We start from the raw sequence: 26,514 nt of genomic DNA on the forward strand, positions 1-26,514 counted from the left end.
TGTCCAGGGATGAAAGCTATCCAGGTGAGTAAAGGAGACAGGTTCTTTGCATTGCTTTGTAGTCAGGAGTGTTACCACCTACATGGTTCTGAGACTCATTATGGGATGCAGGAGAAGAGCATTCGAGTACAAAACTTGGTGGGAGGATGATTCCTAGGTTTAAGGAAGGAACCAAAGACGGGGAAAGGGAGGGATCACAGTGCTTGGTGGGGAACAAGCATGGGAAAATAGAGGAATTCGGGGACAAAAAGGGCCCATCATATGTAAAGAAGTTGCTGGTTCCTGTACTTGTCTGGTCATGCCCAGTGTCCGATCACCACAGTCTGTCTTATTAAACTCCATTTATAACTACTTTTGTGGGTGAGTGGTCTCTCTCTTCCGTGTGACTGAAGGTCTAATTGCCAACAACTGGAGTCAGACTACAAGTTCTATGGGCCCATGTGATTATGGTGCCATCCACTGGAGTGAGTGAAGGTCTTGAGTGGCAGCAACTGGAGTGGATACCCCGGGTCAGAGGGGCCAGCAACTGGAGACATGAGCAGGACGCCCTAGAGAAGAAGAAGAAACATTAACTCGTATTTGGCAAGTGAAGGGAAACATCTGGACCACAGAAGGTCATGTTTTAACAACCTGACTGCATGGTCAGCACATAACAGAACGCCTGAGAATACTTCAAAAGAAGTTAATGTGATTTTTTGGTGCTATTGGATGCTTATGCTTAGCATTTTATTTCAAGCTATATATAAACTCTTGAAACATCCCTATAGACACCTTTGCTTCTCTTATGGAGGGAAGCCTACTGAGCCTACCGAGCCGTTCTCGACACTAGTCAGTGCCCTCAAGGAGAAGAGAAGGTCTCTGGACCTGAAAATAGACCAACAGGCACTACAGCTGAACCAGAGAACAAACCTGTGCCGGTATCAGTTGCCCCTATACAGAATAAGAAGTACACAAAGAAATCGGCTCACTTAGTGAGGGATGAAAGTGAACCAGGGTCATCACTAGAACAGGAGGAAGAGGCAGAACAAGAGATAATCACCCGATCCCTATTCCTGAGTGAGCTGCGAGATAAGCAAAAGGATTTTGGCCACCATCCAGGTGAGCACATTGTCACCTGTCTCCTCCAATGCTTGGATAACAGGGCCAGTAGCTTGGAATTAGAGGATAAGGAAGTCAAGAAGATGGGCTTCCTGTCTAGGGAAGGAGGCATTGACAACATGATTGGAAAGTGGACACAAGCCCTCAAGCCTCTTGAGGTGACTTCTGTCAGGCGTGAAAGAAATGTACCCCTTCAGAGAAGATGTTACGTGTCACCCAGGCAAGTGGACCACCATGGAGAGAGGTATCCAGTACATGAGGGAACTAGCTGTGCTGGAGGTGATTTATGATGGTCTGGATAACAGTCAGTCACCTACAGATCCAGACGAAGACTAATGCACACAACCCATGTGGCAGAAGTTTCTATGAAGTGCACCACTATCGTATGCCAACTCATTGGCAGTAATGTCCTGGAAAGAAGGTGAGGGACAAATGGTGAATGTATTGGCTAGTGAACTCTGGCAATATGAAGGAAGTCTCTCTTCTTCCCTATAGGCCTGTGTCTTGGCCGCAGAGGAACTATCCCAGGAGTTCCAGCAATTCAAAAAAGGTTATGTCCTACTCCCCACCTGTACGGGCCCATATCTCAACTGTTAGAAGTAGGGGCTCCTCTGCCCAAGAGAGAGAATACAGGAGGTATACACCATGGGCCACCCTGTGACCATGGATAGGACATGAGGCAGTGGGATGCAAAACTTACTTTGGTCCTAGCTACACGGGCACGCAAGTTGCGGGGGAAAACTACCACAAAAGGGAATTCTTCCTGGAAAGATGCCACTCTGGTTTTCAGTGGGAAGTTCCCCAGACAGGGTAGAAGGGCTGATCTTACATCTGATCCTCTTCAAGGCACTTCTAAGTCATTTTCACAAGAAGTGAGTGATGCTGATCAGGATTAGAGGAACCCTGCCTCCAGCCAGGTGGAGGAAAGGGACAACTGGGTTTATTGGACTGCATGAGTCCAATGGCCTGGCATGTCAGACCCACAGGAATATAAGGCTCTAGTAAACACTGGTGCACAATGTACCCTAATGCCATCAAGCTATAGAGTGGCAGAATCCGTCTGTATTGCTGGAGCGATCCCAATAGCTAACTGCACTGGAAGCTGAGGTGAGTCTAACTGGGGATGAGTGGCATAAACACCCCATTGTGACTGGCCCAGAGGCTCCATGCATCCTTGCCATAGACTACCTCAGAAGGGGGTATTTCAAGGACCCAAGGGTGTACCGGTGGGCTTTTAGTATAGCTATGCTGGAGACAGACGAAGTTGAACAGTTGTCCACCTTGCCTGGTCTCTCAGAGGAGCCTTCTGTGGTGGGGTTGCTGAAGGTTGAAGAACAACAGGTGCCAATCGCTACCACAATGGTACATAGGCAGCAATATCGCACCAAGTGAGGCTCTCTGATTCCCATCCATAAGCTGATCTGTCAACTGGAGAGTCAAGGGGTGATCAGCAAAACTCACTCGCCTTTTAACAGCCCCGTATGGCCAGTGTGAAAATCTAATGGAGAGTGGAGACTATTGTGGCCTGAATAAAGTCACGCCGCTGCTGAGTGCTGCCATGCCAGACGTGTTAGAACTTCAGTATGAACTGGAGTCAAAGGCAGCTGAGTGGTACACCACAATTGATATCGCTAATGCATTTTTCTCAATCCCTTTGGTAGCAGAGTGCAGGTCACAGTTTGCTTTCACTTGGAAGGACATCCAGTACACATGGAATCGATTGCCCCAGGGCTGGAAACACAGTCCCACCATTTGCCATGGACTGATTCAGACTACACTGGAACAGGGCAAAGCTCCAGAATGCCAGCAATACATTGATGACATCATCATATGGGGCAATACAGCAGAAGATGTTTTTGAGAAAGGGAGGAAAATGGTTCAAATCCTTCTGAAGGCAGGGTTTGCCGTAAAACACAGTAAGGTTAAGGGACCTGCATAGGAGATCCATTTTTTAGGAATAAAATGGCAAGATGGGCGTCACCAGATTCCAATGGATGTGATCAAAAAGACAGCAGCCATGTCTCCACCAACTAGTAAAAAGGAAACACAAACTTTCTTAGGTGATGTGGGTTTTTGGAGGATGTATATCCGGGACTACAGTCTGATTATAAACCCTTTCTATCAAGTGACGTGGAAGAAGAATGATTTCAGATGGGGCCTGTCCTAGGTTACAGTGTAAGATGTGCCCCCCCCCCAAAAAGTATTCTATTACCATCTTCAGGGGCTGTTGAGACCAGGTGGGGCGGTGCTCCCTCCCTCCCCCCTCTGGACTATCTTCTGTTAATGGGCACAACAATGCCTTATCGCCTGACCCATCGATAACTCGCTCCTGGACTATCTCCTGTTAATGGCCCATCAAGGAACTGCCTCACGACTCGCCATCCCATTGTGAGATGCTCCGCCCGGGGGGGGGGGGGGGGCGGGGGGGGTGCGGCGGAAGGAGCCAAGCATTCCATGCTAAATAAAAACTGAGAGCTCGAACACCCTAGCAGCCTTCTTCCACTGGATTCCCAGAGGAGTTTTCCCCCCCACTGGAGTTCCAGAGGACAAGAGCTACCTACCCACCACTGGACCTTCGGAGGAAGACCAGACTCTTTTACCTGATTGCTGCTTCCACAGAACTACATCCATCGCTTCAGGAGGACTGCAGCCAGCATCTTATCGGACTGCTACTGCCACCCTAACAGGGTGTCAGGTTGTATTCCTGACTCTGTCAGTGTAAACCAGTGGGTTGTTTGTTTTTTCCCTGCCTTGTGTTATATATATATATATATATATATATATTAGTAAAGAACTGTTACTCATATTCCCCATATCTTTGCCTGAAGGCCCGTTAATTTCAAAATTATAATAATTTGGAGGGAAGGGGGTTGCACTTTCCATTTCAAGGGAGGCTCCTGCCTTCCTCCACAGACACCTGTCTTTCAAACCAAGACAGGGCCCTGAACAATGACAAGCCTTTGAACAAATTAAACAGGAGATTGTTCATGCAGTAGCCCTTGGGCCAGTCTGGACAGGACAAGATATCAGAAATGTGCTTTACACCACAGTCAGGGATAATGGCCCTACCTGAAGTCTCTGGCAGAAAGCATCCCGGGAGACCTGAGGCCAACCCCTAGGGTTTTGGAGTTGGGGATACAGAGGATCCAAGGCCTGCTACACTCCAGCTGAAAAAGAGATCTTGGCAGCATATGAAGAAGTTCAAGCTGCCTTGGAAGTGATTGGAACTGAAGCGCAGCTCCTCTTAGCACACTGACTGCCAGTGCTGGGATGGATGTTCAGAGGGAGAGTCTCCTCCACACACCGTGCAACCGATGCCACATGGAGTAAGTGGGTCACGCTGATAACACAACGGGCTTGAATACGGAGCCCTAGCCACCAGGAGTTTTGGAAGTGATCATAAACTGGCCAGAAGGCAAAGATTTTGGGATGTTGGAGGAGGAGGTGACATGTGCTGAAGAAGCCTCACTGTATAATAAACTACCAGATAATGAGAAGTGATACACCCTGTTTACTGATGGGTCCTGTTACAATGTTGGAAAACATTGGAGGTGGAAGGATGCTGTGTGGAGTCCCACATGATGAGTTGCTAAAGCTGCTGAAGGAAAAGGTAAGTGAGCCAGTTCGCAGAGGTGAAAGGCATCTGATTGGCTTTAGATCTAGCTGAACGAGGAAGGTGGACAGTGCTTTATCTCTATACCTACTCATGGATGGTGGTAAATGCTTTGGGGGGGGGGTTAGAGCAGTGGAAGGAGAGCAACTGGCAGCACAGAGGTAAACCCATCTGGGCTGCTGAATTATGGCATGATATTGCTGCTCGGGTAGAGAATCTGGTTCTGAATGTAGGTCATGTGGATGCCCATGTACTCAAGAGTAGGGCCACTGAAGAACAACAGCAGGTACATCAGGCTGCTAAGATTGAAGTAGCTTAGGTGGATTTGGACTGGCAACATAAGGGTCAATTATTCATAGCTCAGTGGGCCCATGACAGCTCAGGCCATCCACGAAGGAATGTAACATACAGGTGGGCTCGTGACTGAGGTGTGGACTTGACCATGGGCATTATCGCACAGGTTATTCATGACTGTGAACCATGTGCTGCAATCAAGCAAGCCAACCAGTTGAAGCCTCTGTGGTATGGAGGGAGATGGCTGAAATACAAATATGGGGAGGCCTGGCAGATTGACTATATCACACTCCCACAAACTTGCCATGTGCTTACAATGGTGGAAGCAACCACTGGATGGCTGGAATCATATGCCGTGCTCCATGCCACTGCCTGTAACACTAACCTGGGTCTTGAAAAGCAAATCTTATGGCAACACAGCACCCCAGAAAGGACTGAGTCAGACAATGGGACTAATTTCTGAAACAATCTTATAGACACCTGGGCCAAAGAGCATGGCATTGAGTGCGTATATCACATCCCCTATCATGCACCAGCCTCTGGGAAGGTTGAACAATACAATGGTCTGCTAAAATCCACACTGAGAGCAATGGGGGTGAGACCTTCAAACATTGGGATACACATTTAGCAGAAGCCACCTGGTTAGTAAACACTAGAGGATCTACTAATTGAGCTGGCCCTGCCCGATCTAACCTCCTATGTACTGTAGAGGGGGATAAAGTCCCTGTAGTGCACATGAAGGAAAGACAGTTTGAGTTAGTCCTGTCATAGGCAAAGGCAAACCCATCTGTGGGATTGCTTTTGCCCAAGGAACTGGGTGCACTTAGTGGGTGATGCAGAAGGATGGAGAAGTTCTGTGCATATCCCAAGGGGATTAATTTTGGGTGAGACTAGCCAGTGAATTAGATTTTATTATGTTAATTTCTAAGTAACCCTGCCATTGTATGTTGCCACTATCACAGTTACTGTATGCCATATCAATGGTGTTACAGTGAGAATCACTCAAATCAACGAAGGATGAACTTTGATGAAATCAAGTGAGTCAGTGGCGATGGAACTTGAACTGGCTTCAGCAACTGGTGCCCAGAAACTTCCTCAAGATCAGCATCTTCAACCTGCAGACTGTGAGCATGGGCTGTGTGAAATACACCAGCTACGGGGTCCGGATGCATCATGCAGAAATCCAACAACACCTCCAACAGATGGAACCCCGAAGTATAGGATCTGGGCATGATGTAGATGGCAAAGAATAGGGCGTGGATGATGTCCTGGGTTTGGCTAGGATAGGGTTAATTTTCACCAGAAGCTGGGAGCCAGGACAGCCAAATCGAACTATACCGTGCTGACATCATGCTCAGTATATAAGGGGAAGTGGTGGGAAGGCGCTTCACTGGTGAGCCGTTGTGTTCCGTGTCACTCACTGTATATATTATTTCATCAGTATTGCTGTTGTTACTGTTGTTTCTTCTCTCTTTGTGTTGTTCCATTAAACTGTCCTTATCTCAATCCACGGGGTTTTACCCTTTTCTCCTGATTCTCCTCCCCATCCCACTGTGGGGGGAGGGGTGAGCGAGTGGCTGTGTTGTGCCCTGCTCCCGGCTGGGCCTAAACCACGACAACTGACAGGCATGGGGCATTGACCACCTCTCTAGGAAGCCTATTCCAGTGTTTGACCAATCTCCCAGTAAAGAAATATTTCTTTAAAGTCATTTCTGAACCTCCCCTGATGCAGCTTTGAACCATTCCCACATATCCTGTCACTGGATACCAGGGAGAAGAGATCAGCAGCTCCCTTTCCCTCCTCAGGAAGCTTTAGAGACCAGTAAGGTCGCCCCTCCTTTTCTCCAAATCAGACAGACCCAGTGTCCTTGGCTGCTCCTCATAGGACATGCCTTCCAGCCCTTTTGCCAGCTTTTTTGCCCCTCCTCTGGACATGTTCAGGGATCTTAATATCCTTAAACTGTGGGGCCTAGAGCTGCACACCGTACTCAAGGTGAGTCTACACCAATGCTGTCAACAGCAGAATAATCACCTTTTTTGACCGGCTAGTTATGCTGTATTTGATGCACCGTCTTGGCTGCCAGGGCATGTTGCTGACTCATATTGAGCCTGCTATCTACCAGCACCCCCAGATCCCTTTCTGCAGGGCTGCTCTCCAGCCACTCCTCTCCCAGTTTATACTTGTGTCTGGCACTCCTCTGTCTCAGGTGCAGAATCCAGCATTGCTTTTGTTAAATTTCAAGCCATTGATGATTGCCCAATGCTGCAGTTTATCTTATCTATCTGTGTGGGTCCCAGTGTGAGTGTGGGTGTGTGGGATAACTGGAGGACTTGGAAGTTCAGGGGCAGTTGCTCGGTAGACTGAATGTCTAAGGCTAGTTACTGGGATCCAGTGTGTGTATGTGCATGTGCGCACGAAGGAATGCATGAGGGTTTGTATCTGTGAGTGTGGGGGTCTGTATCAGGAAGTGACATGGGGTGCAGGCCTCAGGGGCTTTTACATCAAGGTGCAGTGTGTGAGGATGCGAAGGATCCACGGCCAGCTGCTGGATATGCTGGGTGCCTAAGGCCAGCTACCAGAGCCGTCCACAATCGCTTTATGTGTATGTGTCCTGCTAACAGACTTTCATCCTGATCAGCCAGAGAGGGACACAGGATGAAGGTCTGTTAGTGCCCTCTGTGTTTGCATGAGTGTTTCTGTCTGTATTGATTTATGTGGCTGCATGCGTGTATATGTATGTTTGTATTGTGTATATGTTTGAATGTGTATTGGGAATGCACATTCAGCCTTGCTAGTGGATGAGCATAGAGACAGGGAGCTGCAGCAGCCTCACCACTATTGGGCTACCCAGTTTCCCAAGTCTTAACAGGTACCTATGTAAGTACCTATATAGATCTCTCTATTTAATTTTGCAGTGTGATTCAAGCTACATTAATATATTTTCGTGTCTTGTCACAAGTGCAGAAGATGGTTTGAGATGATATTTCTTTTATGGCTGAAGAAATGCAAATTCTTTAACCTCAGGAGGTGGTTAGATCGGAGATGGAATTAATCAGATGGAGAATGGGGAAGAGAATACCGTTGAAATAAGATGCATTGAAATAAGATGGGAACAAAACAGTCATATATCTGTTTTTATTTATATTAAAATTTTCTATAAAGTAAGAGGGGGAAGTGGTATGTGCAGACCCAGGTGAACTTGGCATGAGTCAGACCAGAAATTTGAAGGAAAGACTAGAGTGACCAGGATAATATAATAGAGAATACAAAATATTCAGATAAACTGATGATGGAACAATACTATGTGCAGTAAGAATTTAGAACTAGTTCAAATGAAAAAGACCCAGCCATCTCAATGAATGTGGATTGAAATTCTAGGACTGAGTAGGAAGGGGATAGTACCAGATCTACATTGCCAGTGGCCTAACAGTAATGGCAACAGTCTTGTGCTGTGCTGAAACTTCTGTGACCCTCAGGTACACTGACCAAGTAACACCCAGGGATCTGAAGCAGAGACACTATCAATGAGTTAGGGATGTCCTGAAAGGAAACCTATCACTCAGCCCTGAATAATAGTTGTAGTCAAAGTTCTATCAATGCCAAGTGCTAAGACACCCCTGCAAATAAGCTAAATTATTTCTCAACTTCCGTTGATCCATGCTGAAACTCGTACTGAAATCCTTCTTTGTGTAACTGGTCCACTCCAGAAGTGTGTCTAAATTTTTTTTTTTAATTGTAGGTGTAATTTTTTTTTTCTTAAAAGATGTATTTGTATTACTGAAGCAGTTCTCAGCATGTTTTGTTCTTGTCAATATTAGCCTTGCTTATAACTTTTCCGTATTTTGCAATTTCAGTCTCACAAAAAAATCCGCAAATAACTGGCTAAAAGGATAATCATGGCATTTGTGGGGTATAGTGCAGTTATGGGACATGGCTATAAATGTGTTCATATGTATCCTAGGTACACAGAGCATATAATATCTGAATATGCTGGTCCAGCTTTGTATAATAACCTGTTAGGATGTAGCAGTGTTCAGTGATCTAGTCCCACAGATAGTAGAGCTGCAGGTTTTCAAAACAATTGCTTTATATGCCCTCACATGTAGCTTTCATATGTTCCTGCATATCAAATTCATGAAGTCCAAGTCACAGACATTCATTTCCACTGAGAAGAAAGTATTGAACTGGTGATTACTCAGGTCGTGTTATGCTCAGAGCCACAGCATGACATTTTGATACCTTTGTTTTTACGACTTCAGAAAGTCCAACGTCTCAACAAACTCACTGCCAAGACTGGGTGATGAGGTCTCTCCCTCCAACTGCCCACACTTGATAGTCTTAGAAGTAAAATACTTAGCTGGAAATTGGCAGACTAGGTTTTATTCCTCCCCTTGCTTGCTTTGGCCTTAACTTAACCACTGGTGTGTAACAGGATGTTGTGAGTCAGATTTTCCGCTTGAAATTCTTTAACTCTGTACTAAATATTTATTGATCAGACATAGAATCTGTTGCATGTGAAAAGTCTAGGCTATAAATTTGCATTTTTATACAGCAGAAAAACATTTGTCATTAATCACTTTGCAATACCCTACAACACAGTACACTAGAGAGTTGGTTGGTTCGGTTTCAGATCCTTGAAACAATGACAACGTGGGGTTGTAATCAGATATTCTTCTTGAATGTTTTACCTGTTATATTGCTCTGCCCCCAGTCCCACATAAACCCAGAGGAAAACTCTAATTATGTGTTCTGTGTAAAGGGAGGTTTGGCTTTCCAGCCTATTTACGTGGGTCTTAGGACAACTTTTACAGCATATCTAGTTAGGTACCTCGTCAGCTACTTCACATGCCAGTTCCCTCCCTCAGCTGCTTTATGTTGGCTTTTGAAATCCTGTTCTCAATATCAGCACTGAGATCTTTATCTCCTACAGATAAATAACTTATGTATTTCTGGGTCAACACTTTCATTCAGCATTTCACAGTCACTAGTTTAATGACAGACATACCTATCTCTGGTGCATTAGTTCCAGTCCCCTTTCCATGGAGTTCTGCCAATGCAAAACCAGAGAACTGTGAGAAATACCCCCCCTAAGGATCACTGTAAACACCCATTACTTCCACCAAATGATCTCTTTTAACTTAAATAAGAAAGAATAGTTTCAGTAGGTTAAATCAGGTTGTTTGATTTTGGCATTGGTCACTGCAGCATCATTTCGAAGATTAGATATGGGAAATATGAGTGCTGTGATGGTTCTCACTGTGTATCCAAAATACCATGGTAGGACAGTGATCAGTCTTAACGCAAGTTAAAAAAATAGGTCAGAGACAGTGGTATCACTCTGAATCCTGGAATTTGGGTTTATAATTAGTAAAGGTACTGATGGGAGAACTAAAGGAAAAGAAGGTGTTAGACGTTTGCTTCAGGAACAATCCAAGTTTTCTTCAATTTTTGGTGTGTGCTAAGGATGCAAAAGGCTCCCATACAAAGCTCTTCCCCAAGAATCAAGATCGAAGCATATACAATCATATGTATTGTATATGCTCTTCTTCAAGAAAGAAAAAATCCAGCAGTCACCAATACAAAACCCCACTTTACTTGGTTACACTAAACATTTTCTGTTTTATTCTGGAAACAAAATAGGAAAAGGTAAAATAAAACACACAAGGGTAGATAAAAAGATAATTGGCGTATATGACAATATCCTGTCTGACAGAATAAGAAAAACTTCCACCTGAGTCAGTTTGAAACTTTCTCTGTGGTTTCAACAGATACACTTCAAACAAAGTGTTTGCTTGAAATTTCTTGCAGGAAGGAGCTTGGTTTTCAGCATAGATTTGGTTGTTACAGAGATCTCTGCTATTGGTTTAAGAGAAACATGTGAAACAGACCTATAAAGTCTCTTATAGGGGCATTGCTCACTGACTACTGAGGCAGAAATGGGGATGTGGACAGCTTGGTGTGTGGTCATGTACTTCTTTGGAGCAAGTAAGGGATCAGTAGAGCCATGAGACGTGTTCTGATGCTGGGACAGTGTAACTTACTTGTTTTACTGTGATTTCATTCTGCTTTGTCTTATAGGAGCTAAAATCACCCAAACATCAAGTCTTGTGCTGAAAGAAGATGAGAAAGCTACTCTGACATGCAGTCAAAATGATAATCACAATTCTATGTATTGGTATGTGCAGCAGCCAGGGAAGGGGCTGCAACTAGTCTATTATTCCATTGGCGCAAATCAGCAACAAGAGGGTGATATTCACACTGGATACAAAGCTAACCGGTTAAACCTCTCAGACTTCTATTTGGATATTTTATCTGTGAAGATGAACCATTCAGCCGTCTATTTCTGTGCCAGCAGTTTGGACACAACACTTCAAAGTCACTTGCTTTCTTTACATAAACTTCTCTCCTTTCCCACACCTTCCCTTAGAAGCAAGCTGCTCTCGGCACAGGAAAAGGGTATGTAGGCCAATAGGCTATTCGCAAACAAGATGTTGCTGAGGAGCTGGAACAAGAGAGGCAGAATAAGTGTTTGAAGTGCAAGTTAGTTGCTGAACTCCTCTTTCCTGATCAGCCGTTTATTCTCTATCTCATCAGAACAATCAATAGATTGGTACTCAAATGCAGAAGTAAAATAAAGGAAATGGAAACTCCAGTCTACACAGACACAATTTTTTGTCCCCTAAACCATTTTCTTACCTGACACAGAACATTTACTTGAAACATACATATCTCTGCGCCTGACTTTAGAGATAGTGTATGTATGTGCACTCTCATTCCTCTCCGAATATTACCGAGCAGTGAAAGCCACAATGCTTTGAAAGGTTGCCCTATTAATAAGAAAGTTCTAGAATGAAGATTGTCAACAGTAATGAGAAGGGGCCTGAACAAAAGATGATATAAGAATAGAAGCTAAACAGAACCAGTATGCCAAATATTGAATTAAAATGACAAAAGAGCTGCCATTACCATGATCTGCAAGTGCATAGACGGCCCTGAAAAGTTATAAGTGTATGGAGGCTATAAAGAGGAAAGGGAGATAGTACAAAGTAGTATGCAACTTCAAATGAATTCTCACTGAAGAAAAATAACATGTAGATTTCCGTTTATTCAGAAATTGTTCTGACCAGTGTACTTCTGGCTGCATAGTGAAGCACATGCCACTGTGTGTGTCACATCTATCTCTTTATGCATCATACTTATACCTCTCACCGATTAATAAGCAGCGACACAGTCTATGTTAATCTGGTTTATTCCTTCTCTCTGTGGGTGAATTCTGAGGGTTTTTTCCTCCTAGGCAACTTTGTGATGGTCCTTATTCAAAGTCTTGTAGTTGTCTCGGACTTTGAGCTAAGCCTTGACATGAACAGTGCTCCAGAAGACAAAAATGTAGAGGGATGAACAAGCAGGATGTGAATGTAATTTTATTTACTATATAATCTGTCCCTGATTGAATATTTCAGATTTAGCATGAAGAGTCTTGTGTCTTACACAAAAAGACCTACCAGTGTCTTTTCAGCACCACCATTCTCCCAGATAGTGTCACTGATGCAGTGGGGTTAGTCATAGCATGAGTTACTTTTTGGTGTAAGCATTCCATGATGATAATATAACAAATTGTCCTAATGCAAGAAAGCACTAAGCAAAATCCTTGTGGTACGTAAAAGTGGCCTGCATGATTTGGTAATTCTGAAATAAAGAATAATAATGTGTTTCCAGTCAGAGAGTTTTGGAAAGGTTTAAAGAAAGGATATAGAATGGGAATATTCCATAATTAGATACAGCATCCACATTCTGAGATTATTCTTATCTCGGTCTAAATTCTGTCGAATTATATAGTAAATGCTGCAGGGCAAAGGAATATCTTATATTACCACATACGCAGCATAAGCAAATGACTTCAAGGGAAATTTTCAATTTTTCATTATTGAGCAGCATTTCTTCCATTGGGAGAGGAGTTACTGGATTACAGGCACATCCCCTGGGGAAAAGGTGAAAGAACCTTTATCTGAGTCCTTTGAATATCAGGCAGTTGGCTAGAGAGCAGCTTTGCAGGAAAGCGTTTGAACATGAATAAGTAGCAAGCCCTTTCAGCAATGAAGGCTAATTACATTTTTGGTTGCATTAGCAAGAATGTGGTTAGCATGTTGAAGCACTTTTGAGGCTGTATTTGGAATACTACCTCTGTTGTCCATACACACCCCTATCCTGCCCCAGTCCCAGTAAAAGAGAGATATCAACAAATTGTAGAGAATCCAGCAGAGAGTCACTAAGATGATCAGGGGACTGGAGCAGAAACATGAGAAAAGAGACTGAGGGAATTGATTTTGTTCATCTTGGAGAGGAGAAGGCTAATTGCATAACTCCAACTGCCTAAATACAGTTGGAGTCTTAGAGGGGTATAGTGGCAGCCACTCCGAGCTGCAGCAAGATTAACTTTGATTAGATATAACGAAAAAATACTTCCTCTTGAGGGTGCTTCAGCGCTGGAACAGATTTCTCTGACAGCTTGTCAAATCTCTGTCCTTTAAGATACTCAGAAATCATCTCTGTGCTACATGATCTAGCTTTCGAGTTAGCCCTGTTTTGAACAGCAATTTAGAATGAGAGACCTCCAGAAGTCCCCTTCCACCAAAATTTGTCTACAGGTATATGATTTTTATCATCTTGCTTTGCTGTTTTGAGATATGTAGAAAAAGCATGAGGTTTTTTATGATTTGTAAAAGCAGGTCAGCAACTCCCCACAACCTCTAAGTCTTTTGTTTTTTCCGTGTTGCACAACAGAAACAGCAGCTGTGCATGCAAAACCCATCTGCAGACTTCAATAACAAGAAGATTGTGTGATAACATGAGGCAAAAACCTCACCAGCTTTCATAAGACCTGTATGTGACACTATTTCTGTCCAACTCTAATACGGTGAACAGAGAGCTGCACCCTGTGCCTCATCCTGAGAGTCTGAGGCGGTGTTGTGGTAAGAGAGGCTGTTGCGTTATCAAAACGATTTTTTGAGTAAATGTCAAACCGCATCCTGTTTTGCGAAAATTCAACTTCTGTTCCCTTAAAGAGGTATTTTCAAGCACATTTTGGCATGTCATCTTCTCTGATTCTGAGGTACTGTTTTCTGCTGAGGCCTTCAGAGATATTTCCCCTTCTGTTGAAGACCCTGGCTACGATAGACGGAAGATCACTTTAGGGTCTCTGCTCTATGCTTCCTGCTCCTTCTGCCTTGCTATTGCATTCCCAGATATTTTGTTTCCAAAGCTCCACAAGCAATCCTCTATCTTGGCATCCATTATTCCTACCTCTATTTAGGATACATCTATACATAAAAGGTGTGACTCTGTCCTGCATTTGTTCCCAAGTGAACTACCTCTGAATTAACAATTGTTTAACTTGTGCCATAAGGTAGTAGCTTAATGAGATGCAAAGCAGATGAAAGATTTCCAGAAACACTCTCCAGTATTAGCAATCCTTTGGTTTTACAGTTTATGCTGCACAGAAATGGTGCTTACAAACACAGCTTTAAAGAAACACACTCTGGTTCCCCTTCATCCTCACCCACAGATTAGATTCTCTTCTCTTTTTCTGAGTTGCATACTTTTTTCTTTCCTCCTTTGCTTTTCTTAGCCTTTCTTGTTTTTCTTATTTTCTTAGTCTTCATGAATTTTCCGGTTTACTCTTTTCTTTAAAAAGACCATGCATTTTGATAGTACTTCATTCATTCTTTTGTGCAATATCTCCCTGGAGTTCTCTCCCCCTTTTTCTCTAATACCCTCCCCTTCATTCTCACTAGCTTGTTCTCTTGAAAATTATGAGACACACAATATAATTTTAGAGAAGTGGATTGATATAAATATCAATTTTAAGACATCATTTTGTCCAAAGTGGTCTCCTATACAGTTAGAATGAGTCAGGACAAACATGTACAGAATAGAACTCTGTTCCTTTCCTTGGACCTAAGCATCAGCTCCATCACAAACATCCCATACAAAACACTCTTGAAAATAAGCATGATATATACAAACTTCCCAGCTTTAGGACTTCTCTGTCAGTTTTCTGAAAAGTAAGGGTGAAAGCAGTAAATAGAAAAACAACAGAGAAAACAAACATTTTCTTAGAAAACTTTAGTAGACAAGGACTTTTTTTTCTTTTCATTGTGCTGATTAGGAGAACTTGTTCAGTGTACAAGTTACAACTTGTATACCCTTAACTGAAATATCATGTTAACTTGTAATTGTATTAGACTTTTCACATTCACCTCGGTATGATTGATTAGGAATTGGTCTGAAGAATGAGAAGTTGGGGACAACAAATGAAATTAGGTTTGGAGTCTTTCTCATGGGAATACAGAATCAGAGAATCATAGAATAGTTTGAGTTGGAAGGGACCTTTAAAAGTCATCTAGCCCAACCCCCCCTGCAGTAAGCAGGGACATCTTTAGCTAGATCAGGTTGCTCAGAGGCCCATCCAACCTGACCTTGAATGTTTCCAGGGATGGGGCTTCCACCATCTTTCTGGGCAGCCTGTTCCAGTGTTTCACCATCCTCATCATAAAAAATTTCTTCCTTGTATCCAGTCTAAATCTACTATCCTTAGGGTAGCACATGTAAAAGCATTACACCTTGTGCTATCACAACAGGCCCTGCTAAAAAGATTGCCCCCATCTTTCTTATAGGCCCCCTTTAAGTACTGGAAAGCTGCAATAAGGTCTCCCTGAAGGCTTCTCTTCTCCAGGCTGAACAATCCCAACCCTCTCAGCCTTTCCTCATAGGAGAGGTATAGTTCCTTGCATAAGCTCATGGCAACACAGAAAATAATTGAGATCAGAATAAAACAGGGTTAAATGCTAAACAATAATTCCTCTTGCCAAAAGTCTGTTCAACTGTGTCTGAAAATAAAAATGCTTGAATTTTTGAGTTCTGTGTGTGCATTATGTATGAATATTTCCCCTGCTACAGAAACATTCTGTGGTATACCTTCTTTAATTCAGATTATTCACATTTATCTTTTCTTACACCCTCATTGGATGACTTTACAGAATTATCTCCCACATCAGCATTTATAGTTTTTCCTGATTTTCTTTCTCAGACTCATTTCACTATCTCCTTATCCGCTTTATGTCTGAAACATCCAAAGCAGTATCCTGTTGGATATGTTTTCAAAAGGATAATATGGGAGTGGGAGAGTAGATATAGTAGACCTTCTTGTAGCCTCCTTCCTAGAAGTCACTTACTTGACATGGTGCTTTCTTCTAGCAAGAAGAGTGTTTATACACCTGTTGAAATTACTGCTTTTTTCTTATGTTGATACTGTATTAATTTCTCTTCATCCCTCAACCAGACAGAATCTTCCAAGGCCACATGTGGGAGAATATGGTTGGCATGTGGCTTTTCATTAATGACCACAAACCTGCTAATTTCTGTTCAGAGGATGACCTGCTTGAGACTGTCTTGTAACGGTGGAAATATGTATAGAATGGTGATGGGCTAAGCAAAATGTACTTCTACACAGACAATCTGTAATGAAATCTAGACTAGAAATCCTCCCATGTGAAGACAACCAGGAATGCTGCCACGATTTAGTTACAGGGCAAAAAGGTTTTTTTATGTGGGTGACTTCTGGATATCAGGAGGAGACGATTCTCTGTGTTTTGACCACCTGTTCTTGCTGGACGTACTCCTCAGGAGTATGATCTCAGAGCAAGCTTCAGAGTTTACCTGTTCTCGGGGAGTTTTTTGTAAAGGTCTCCCAAAGGAATGCATCACTGTTTTACCAGTGTCCCTGCAATGGCTGAGCTTCAAACAAAACCAGTGCTTCCTTCAGCTCCACCACTAGTGGTTGAGGACCAACTTTTGAAAATGCAAGTCTCTGCTTATACAGACTAAACTTTAGAAAATAGATGGTCTTGTGTGTGTTGAATGTCTCTGATTGCAGAGACATCTGGAAAGATAAAAGTGCTTCTATGCAGAATTGTACTGTGCTATTTGTCTCCTGTGACTCACTACCATTCACCAAGCCAATGTTGTATTTATATCTGATGAGAAACAGGAAGGGGAGGTGGCTGTAACATGCTGAAAACTGGAGAGACACTGACATGAGTATGAGCATGTCATGCAGAAGCTGAATACTAGTAGGAAGTTTAACAGCACAGGTGCACCAACAAGGGAGAGTTGTTGTCATGCGATGATTTAGGGGTGAGGTAGCCATAAGCAGAAAACACGACTCGATGACTTAGTAAAATGTATTTACTAAGTGGGTTGGGTATAGTGAGTAGATAGCAATACCTATTCTAAAATTTCTGGCATGTGCACACACACACTGCACAGTAAACACACCAATCAAACCCTCCAGTGGGGATGTGGCCAGCACCCCGGACTCAGGTGAACAGGACACTTACTTCAACCTAAGTCCAGGCTGATCACCTAGATTTCAATATGGACCTCAGGCTCGGTGTTCTACAGTGTTGGACGGTCATTAATGTGTTTGTCTGAAGGAGCTCTTGTCTCAAATATTTCTCTAACTTAGATAGTTGGCATAAGCCAACATTGGCCTTCCTAGTCATGCCTTACCAGGTTGATGTCTTTGACTTTCTTCATATCTGAAGCCAATTAGCATTTGTTACCTGGGTGACAATCACCTCCTCTCACTGTGTGTAACAAGGATGTAAAGTTTTTAACAGTTTTGACGGATGTAGTCTGGATCTCTCAGGTAGGCCTCCAGTGATCTATGCTTTGTTTCTCAGCACATCTTGGAATCACCTAACGAGTGAGAACAGGAGAGATGTAGTCAAAGTCTCACTCTATCTGAGCGGTACTTTCAGGCAGGTTTCACTCTGTGATAATTTCTGTTAGGGCCTGAATGTGCCTGTAGGTATTAATGCCCCCAAACACACTCATCTGGGATCTCCACCCTCTGCCTATTGGCAGAGGATGTCCATTTAAGCTTAGACCTGGGCCTTCAGTTCTTTCCTGATCTATGTAGTAGGTGTACAGCCCTGTGACTGATCCTGCCTCCTGAATGGGCCTTGTACCTATGTTGTAGGTAGCTTGTCTTCTGGGTGGACACCTCATATCCCCATAGCTTGTCACTAGTCATGTCTTTGGTCCTATGTCTTGGATAGACTGTGAACCATGAGTCCATGTGATAGCATTGTGCCTTTGTGCAAAGAAACCTCATGGTATCTTGGGCTGCACTAGGTGGAGTGTTGCCAGCAGTTCAAGGGAAGTGATCCTCCCCTTCTACTCAGCTCTGGTGGGGCCACACTTGGAGTCCTGTGTTGAGTTCTGAGCTCCGCAGTACAAGAGAGACATGAACACACTGGAGAGAATCCAGCAAAGGGCCACAAAGAAGATTAAGAGACTGGAGTATGTCTCATATGAGGAGAGGCTGTGAGAGCTGGACCTGTTCAGCCTGGAGAGAAGGCTTCCAGGGATTTCATGAATGTGCAAAGTAGTTGGAAGGGAGGATGCAAAGAAGACAGAGCCAGGCTCTTTTCAGTGGTGCTTAGTGAGAGTTCCAGAGGCAAAGGGCACAAACTGAAACACAGAAGGTTCCTTCTGAACACAGGGAAACACTTTTTTACTGTAAGAGCAACTAAGGACTGGAGCAGGTTATCCAGAGAGCTTGTGGAATTTCCATCCAATTAAAAGTTGCCTGGGTCCTGGACAATTGGCTCTGGATGGCCCTGCTTGAGCAGGGTGGGTGGACAAGATGACCCCACAAACCTCGTAAACACTACAAACCTGATAAAACCTGTAAACCACATAAACCCCATAAACTGCACAGTCAATAGTGGGTACTGTCCTTGAAATTAGAGAGGCCCTGCGTCCAGCCAGGTGAAGGATGAGGAAGATCTGGGAGAATGTCCTTCTCAAGCCAAGCCATGAGTGGGTCTTTCTCAATGTAAACTATCAGAGGAGTTGCAGCTGGAATCAGAGGTGAAGGATGATGCCCCTGTGACTGGGAAAAAAATACCTTAAAAAGTCCGATCATCCAATGAGAGATGATGAAGATTTGGACAAGGGTCCTTATCAAGTAAAAACTTCTCAAGAAAAACCTTCTCAAGCAGAACCATCGGAGGGGCAGGAGTTAGAATCAGAGGTAATTGTCAAAATCTTACCTATGAAGGAGTTGCAAAATGTGAGAAAGGACTGTAGCTGACATGAAAGTGAGCCACTTATCACCTGGTTGCTTCGATGTTGTGATAATGGGACTGATACCATAGACTTGAATGCTAGAGAAACCAGGCAGTTGGGATCCCTGGCCAGAGACAGAGGTGTTGACAAGGCACTTGTGGGAAAGAAAACCACTCTCAGCCTCTGGAGGCAGCTCATCAGCTATACAGAGCAGATATCCCTGTAAGGACAAAACTGAATGCTGCCCGAGCAAATGTACCACAATGTAAAAAGGTATTAAGTATCTGAGAGAATTAGCTGTGTGACAGGTGATTTATAGTGACGGACAAGTAATTGTAGATGCTGATGAAACGCTATGCAAGTGACATACGTTGCAGAAGTTTGTGCAGAGTGCACCATTGATATATTCCCCACACATTGTCAACAATGATCTGGGGCAGAGGTGCTGGGACACCAACTGTGAATGAAGTGGCTAACAAAGTACAACAATATGAAGACAGTCTCTCTCATCCCCTACAGGCCTACACCTCAGCTGTGGCTAAGAAAATGGTTAAGGAAGTTGCAAAACTGTATGAGAAACTGTCTAGGAGGGAGATATAGATCCTTTTCTTCGCCTGAATGGATGTGATTAACAAAATAACAGCAATGTCGCCACCAACTAACAAAAAGGAAACACAAGCCTTCTTAGGTGTTGGGGGTTTCTGGAGAATGCATATTCCCAGTTAAAGGCAGATTGTAAGACCTCTCTATGAAGTGACTCGAAAGAAAAAATATTTTAACTGGGGCCCTGAACAACAACAGGCTTTTGAGCAAATCAAACGAGAGGTTGCACATGCAGTATCCCGTAGGCCAGTCCAAATAGGACAGGATATTAAAAACATACTCTGTACTGCATCTGGGGATAAAAGTCCTGTTATCATTGATATTAATGAAATGTAAAATGTGATAGAGGCAACTGGGAAGCTGCTAAGAGTCCTTTGTATTGTCTTGATCCAATTGTGTTTAAACAGCAACATGATTTAAGACTAGATTTAGGAACTAGCTATTAGTCAATATGGCTCTGTCAGAAAGGGTGACGGATTGTGGTTTGGCCAGCGAACCATGAAGAACTGCCTGGGACTGCCAAGATTAGAGAAGAAGGAGGTAAAAGGTAATTCTGGCAAGAGGAGATCACAACCACCAACTCACTGACCACCTAGGCAAATTATATCACCTACTCAAAAAGGACAATAAAAGAAGAAGACAGAGACTGCGCACTAATTTGCATTAGAAGAGAGGAAGAAGAACCAATCATTGAAGGAAATTATGAATTATGTGTTAGTTTAGTGTATAATTGTGGGAAACTCTGAGGCCAGGTGTGCTGTCTTGGGACAGACACACAGTGATGCGCATCAATGAAATAAAATACCTCGACTCTGTGTGTATATTGGCATTTTGCACACTGGGTACCAGATCCTGCTTGTGGGACAACAGTCCTACCTGGAGCCTCCGCAGAAAGCACCAGGGCAGATTCAAGGTTGACCCCCAATATTTTGGAGTTGGGGATGCAAAGGGTCCAAGGCCAACTATACTCCAACTGAAAAAGAAATATTGGTAGCATAGAAAGGAGTTAGAGCTGCTTTGGAAGTGATTGGGACTGAAGCACAGATCCTCCTGGTGCCATGATTACCAGTACTGGGCTGGATGTTCAAGAGTAAGGTTTCTTCTATTCCTCATGTCATCAGTATTACATGGAATAAATGGGTCACATTAATCACACAGTGGGCCTGAATAGGAAATCTCAATCATGCAGGAATTGGCCAGAAGGTAAAGACTTTAGAATGCCACCAGAAGAAGTGGTAATGTGTGCTGCAGAGGCCCCACAACATAATCAACTACCAGATAATGAAAAACAATATGCCTTATTTACTGATCTTTCCGTCTTGCAGGAAATCAACAGAGGTGGAAAGCTGCTGTGTGAAGCCCTACATGATGAGTTGCAGAAGCAGCTGAGGGAGAAGATGAATTGAGTCAATTTGCAGAGGTAAAAGCCATCCAGCTGGTTTTAGACATTGCTGAATGAGAAGAAAATGCATTGTGGTGGTGGTTAAAGCAGTGGAAGCAGAGTAACCAGCAGCACAGAGGTAGATCAATTTGTGCTGCCACATTGTGAGAAGATATTGTTGCCCGGCTAGAGAAACTAGTTGTAAACGTACCTCGTGTAGATGCCAACGTACCTAAAAGTTGGACCACTCGAGCGTCAAAACAATCAGTGAGTGGATCAGGCTGCTGAAGTGTTCCAAACCGGCTTAGACTGGGAATATAAGGGTAAACTATTTTTAGCTTGGTGGGCCCATGACACTTCAGGACATCAGGGAAGAGATGGAACATACAAGTGGTCTCATGACCAAGGAGTGGATTTAACTATGGATGCTATTGTGCAGGTTATCCACAATTGTGAAACATGCACCACGATCAAGCCAGTTAAACAGTTGAAACCTTTGTGGAATGGGGGACAGTATTTTAAATATAAATATGGAGACGCCTGGCAGATCGATTATGTCACAATCCCTCAAAGTGTAAGTGCTAAATGCTACAATGGTGGAAGCAAGCACCAGAGGACTGGAAACATATCCAGTGCCTCATGCCACTGCCCAGAACATTACTCTGCGCCTTGAAAAGCAAATCTTGTGGTGACATGGTACTTCACAAAGAATTGAGTTGGAGAATGGGTCTTATTTCAAAAACAATCTTATAGACCAAAGAACACAGCATCAAGTAAGTATATCATATCCCCTATCATGCACCAGTCTTGGGAAAAATAAAATTATATAATGCACTGTTAAAAGCTACTCTGAAAGCAATGGGTGGTGGAACATTTAAAAACTGGGACAAACATTTAGTGCAAGCCACCTGGTTAGTTAACACCAGGGATCCATCAATTGAGCCAGTCCTCCTCAGTCAGACCTTTTACATATGGTAGAAGGCAATAAAGTCCTTGTGGTGTAAAAAGGAATTTGTTGGGAAAAACTATGTGGGTACTCCCTGGTTCAGGTGAAGGCAAACCTATTCGTGGGATTACTTTTGCTCAAGGACCTGGATGCGCTTGGTGGGTTGTAGTCGTGCAAGGACGGACTCTGCCTTCCAACCAATATGGTTTTGAGCAAAAGCCATTTATTGAACATTCCGCTGCGTCTTATATACTGTTTTATTTCCGTACACGTGATCATGCATTCTGCCAAAAGGACATGTACGCCTTGTCTTGTAGTCGACGCTTTCTCAGGACTTGCTTATCTTGCAGCTCCAGCTCTTCTTGCTTCTGTCTGTTCTCTCACGGGTAGACTGGAATCCTCTCAAGGTCAAAGTTGTCCTGTTCAGGGGCCTCAGTCCAGCTGAGATCCTCCACAGTGGGTAATGATGAAGGATGGTGAAGTCCAATCAGTACCTCAAGGGAATTTAACTTTAGGTGAGAATACTTGATTCTGAGCTGTATGATGTTAATTGCTATATAATACTAACAGTGTTCAGTAAGTGTCTTTCAGGATAACGTAGTGCTGGTGACTGGAGCTAGCTTCATTGAGTGATGTCAAGTAAATTCCTCAAGGTGGATCTGCAACCCATGGGCATGAACTGTGATGAATTTCATACCATCTTTCCTACCCTGAGAGACTGCTATGATAGATGGAAACCCACAATCATGAACTAAATGAACTTAATAAACTTCTGTGTAGAAAGACAAATCATAAACTAGTGATGGGTATGACATAAATCGTATGGAATAAGGGGTGGTATGTCCTGGTTTGAGCTAGAACAGAACCAATTCTGCTCAGTGATTTTACTTTTCAGCTAAGTCTTCTCTAAGTAACTGCATTTTCTGACATTAATGTCATATTTTTCCCCCTCCAAATGTACAACTTTAACTGTTCTGTGAATCCACATTGTAGCCTTCTTTTCAGTCCTGTCTCTGGACTACAGTCCAGTCTTCTTTTGCTCCTGATTGGACTTCTTGAGTATATCCTGGAGCTGTTTCACTGCTTGCCTTGCTTGGGATTGTTGATGAACCCTGCATCCTTCTCTGCTTACTGTGTTCAGGTGCTGTGGGACCCTGGCCTGATTAGTGGATGCACTACTTGAGTTGTTCTCGCCCTTGATTCCTGGTTTGCCTTCCCCACTGGCCCTTGATACTTCTTGTGATATTTCTCAGCAGTACATACATAACTAATAATGCCTAAACAAAGAAACAGAACCCAAACCTACAGAATGATGAGGGGCCTCAGCACAGGATGGTATCCCTCAGAAAGACTTAGCAGGCATGCTGAAGAAGCCATTCAATATGAGTTTCAGACATGATATGTAGCAGGAATGATTTGTGAAAGCTTTGGATGCAAAATCAAGCAATAGTGTCAGTCTCTTCTCCCAAGTAACAAGCGATAAGACAAGAGGAAATGGCTTCAAGTTGCACCAGGGAAGGTTTAGATTGGAAACAAGCAAAGATTTCTTCACCAGAAGGGTTATCAAGCATTGGAACAGGCTGTCCAGGGAAGTGGTTGAGTCACCGTCCCTGGAGGTATTTAAAAGACATGTAGATAAAGCTCTTAGGGACACGGTTTAGTGGTGGACTTGGCAGTTTAAGGTTGGATTTGGTGATCTTAAATGTCTTTTCCAACATAAATGATTCTATGATTCTATGATTCTAACAAGTATCTCCTGACTGAAATAAGGCAGAATTACTCAAGAGTGGAGGTGCTCAACTACTGCAACAAATTACAAAGAAAGGAGGTGATTTCTTCACTTTTTGACGTTTTCCCATCATTACTTTATTTATTATCTTAATGCAAAGTAAAAATAATTATGTGAAGTTTTTGATGTGCAATATACAAGATATCAAGATGATAATTTAATGACTTTCTGGCACTTTTACAGATACATGAGCTCATGAAAATGGTAGCTTTGAAATTATTTTCCAAAGTGGTTTTGTTATAGGCCTTGGCTTGTGGATGTCAGCTGCTGTCAGCCTGAGGTCTGCTCATAGTTTCTTTTTTTCCAAGAAAAGGATGCGTTTACACAGTTTATTCTTTTGCAAGACTCCATTGGTTGTAGACAATAAAGGAGAGATGCATTTTCATACTACTTGTAGCTATTCTGTAATCTGGAGTGGTTGGATCATTTCCTCAGGGTTATCTTTTGATAGTGGTCAAACTTCCATTTTCACAGCCTTCCTGCATCTCTCACATAATAACCTCATCTCACATCCTTATCCAGTGCTGGATGCAGTAGAACAGTGTGTTTATCCTCTAGCAATATAAAAACACTGGGATCACCCCAATCACATAGCAGGGTGGATGTGGGCAAAAGTACAAAAGGACACTCTGAAGAGCCTTGTGAGTGGTAAGCAGGAATACACAATAGATGGAATGCTGTTCATACATGTCCTGCCAGTGTTTCTTTTTGTATAGAAGTTAAAAAATATATTTTCTTTTATCCCACCTCTGAAATATATAAATTCTTTTTTGTCAAATAAGTGTCTATACTTCATTTAATTGGATTAACCTTTTTTTTAGCTTCTGTACTATGAGCAAAAGGGCAACTCAATCTTCATGGCCTATTTAGTACTTGGCTTCTATGATGAGAAAGGCAGCAGTGAGGCTATTCTGTAACAGCAGTGGGCATTAGATTTCATAATAAACGAATGGGGGAGCTGTGCTGGTGTGTAGATGCTTCCATACTTCCCAGCTGGCAATATGCATGCTATTGCAGACAATACCAAAAAAACCTAAAGACATAGTTTTTTCCTTCCTCTACACCTAGTAAATTTGTAACTATAAAACCACAGGATCCCCCTTTTGTCCTCCACCCCCATTTTTCTTTTCTTTATTTAGTCTAAGATTGGACACATCTTTGCAGATTCTGAACTTCTGTGGCTCAAAAGCTATTGACAAGGTTGGGACGAAACACAGAAAGTCTGTTTTTCCTGATGCTGACAAGATGTACCACTGTCCATCTAAATAACTCTGATGGCTAGAGTGAATCATAAGTTCTAATTATTTTATTTGGGGTTACTGAATCCAATAGCCCAATAGTGGCAAGGTTGCTGCAACTCCCTTTCCCTAGGTCCACCCACTAGCAAGGCTGAGTATGTATTCCCAATAGGCATACAAACACATACACCATACAAATATACATACACATGCAGCCAGCCACACAAATCAATAGAGACAGAAACACTTATGCAAACACAGATGGCACTAACATACCTGGATGTATGATCTTCTGAGGCCTGCAGCCCCTCACACTCACAGATACAGACCCTCATTCACCACTTTGTGCACACGTGCACACACATGCGTACGCATGCTGGCTTCCAGTAACAGGCCTTAGACACTCAATCTACACAGCAACTGACCCCAGACTCCCCAGTCTTCCAGTTACCTCACACACCCACACTGGGACCCACACTTATACTTTATGGGACGCCCAGAAACTTGCCTTAAGCATGCAGTCTGCTTGCTAACTGTCCCTGGATGCTCACTCTCCCAGTTGCTAGTACTGGACTGTGCAACCCTCTGAAGCCTGCAGCCCCACTCCAGTTGTTGCTACACAGTTTAAGTAAGTACTGGATGAGCCTTCTACTGTTTGTATAACAGATAAGCTATTCCTATAAGGATTGTCAGTGAATGTTCTTTGATGTAAGGTACTTATGATACTACACACCACTGGAAGTTGTGCTGTAGGACACAACTTTTGCAACAAAAGACAAAACTATAAAAACAACAGCTCATGTTTCTGAATGGAAAAGAAGCTAAAACTTTATTCCTAATTCAAGGAGCTGGGTTCTCAGCCTCTAAGCATTAAGGTGTTAGTTTTAAAGATACTATACAATATGATACGACACAATATGCTACGATACGATACAATATAGTACAGAAGTACAGGGAAAACCCAGTCCCAATTACAAAAAAGTGGAAAGAACAGGAGTGGGACAGATAATCATGAAGAAATAATATTCAGAAGTTCTTAGACAGAAGCATAGATCCTTTGCTGTAGAAATGTAGAAAGTATAATTTGCTGTGTTCTTGCTGACGTGATGAAGAGGACTCTTCATTTATTTTCCATGAAGTTTAGACACTTGCCACCAGCCTAATTGAAAACAAAATTGAATAAACAAATAATAATAATAAAAAAAAAACCACCCAGGAAAAGGAACAAACACAATAAACTAGGAAAAAATAGACCATATTTATCAATGTCCCAACTGCTGTGTCTCCCAAGGGTATTAACAGAAATGACTGTGTTGTATCTCCATGCTTTCTCCCCTTTTTGTCCCAATGAAGTGTCTTAACCTGTACAAATTATTTACTTACATACTGAACTAATATCTTTACACACAACTTTGTGT

At 42.9% G+C, this 26,514-nt stretch overlaps 1 protein-coding gene across 1 annotated transcript in view; it reads right to left on the reverse strand.

Moving 5' to 3' along the window:
* Positions 1-4,895: 4,895 nt before the first annotated feature.
* The window catches only part of LOC104354714 (immunoglobulin lambda-1 light chain-like), a 72,738-nt gene continuing 51,119 nt past the window's right edge, over positions 4,896-26,514 (reverse strand). Inside the window, 2 exon segments of the mRNA XM_086460791.1 lie at positions 4,896-5,041; positions 14,926-15,060. Of these exon segments, the coding sequence (XP_086316917.1) occupies positions 4,896-5,041; positions 14,926-15,060 (281 nt within the window).

This window comes from Leptosomus discolor, chromosome 1, assembly GCF_034619465.1.
Source record: "Leptosomus discolor isolate bLepDis1 chromosome 1, bLepDis1.hap2, whole genome shotgun sequence".
Classification (NCBI taxonomy): Eukaryota; Metazoa; Chordata; class Aves; order Leptosomiformes; family Leptosomidae; genus Leptosomus; species Leptosomus discolor.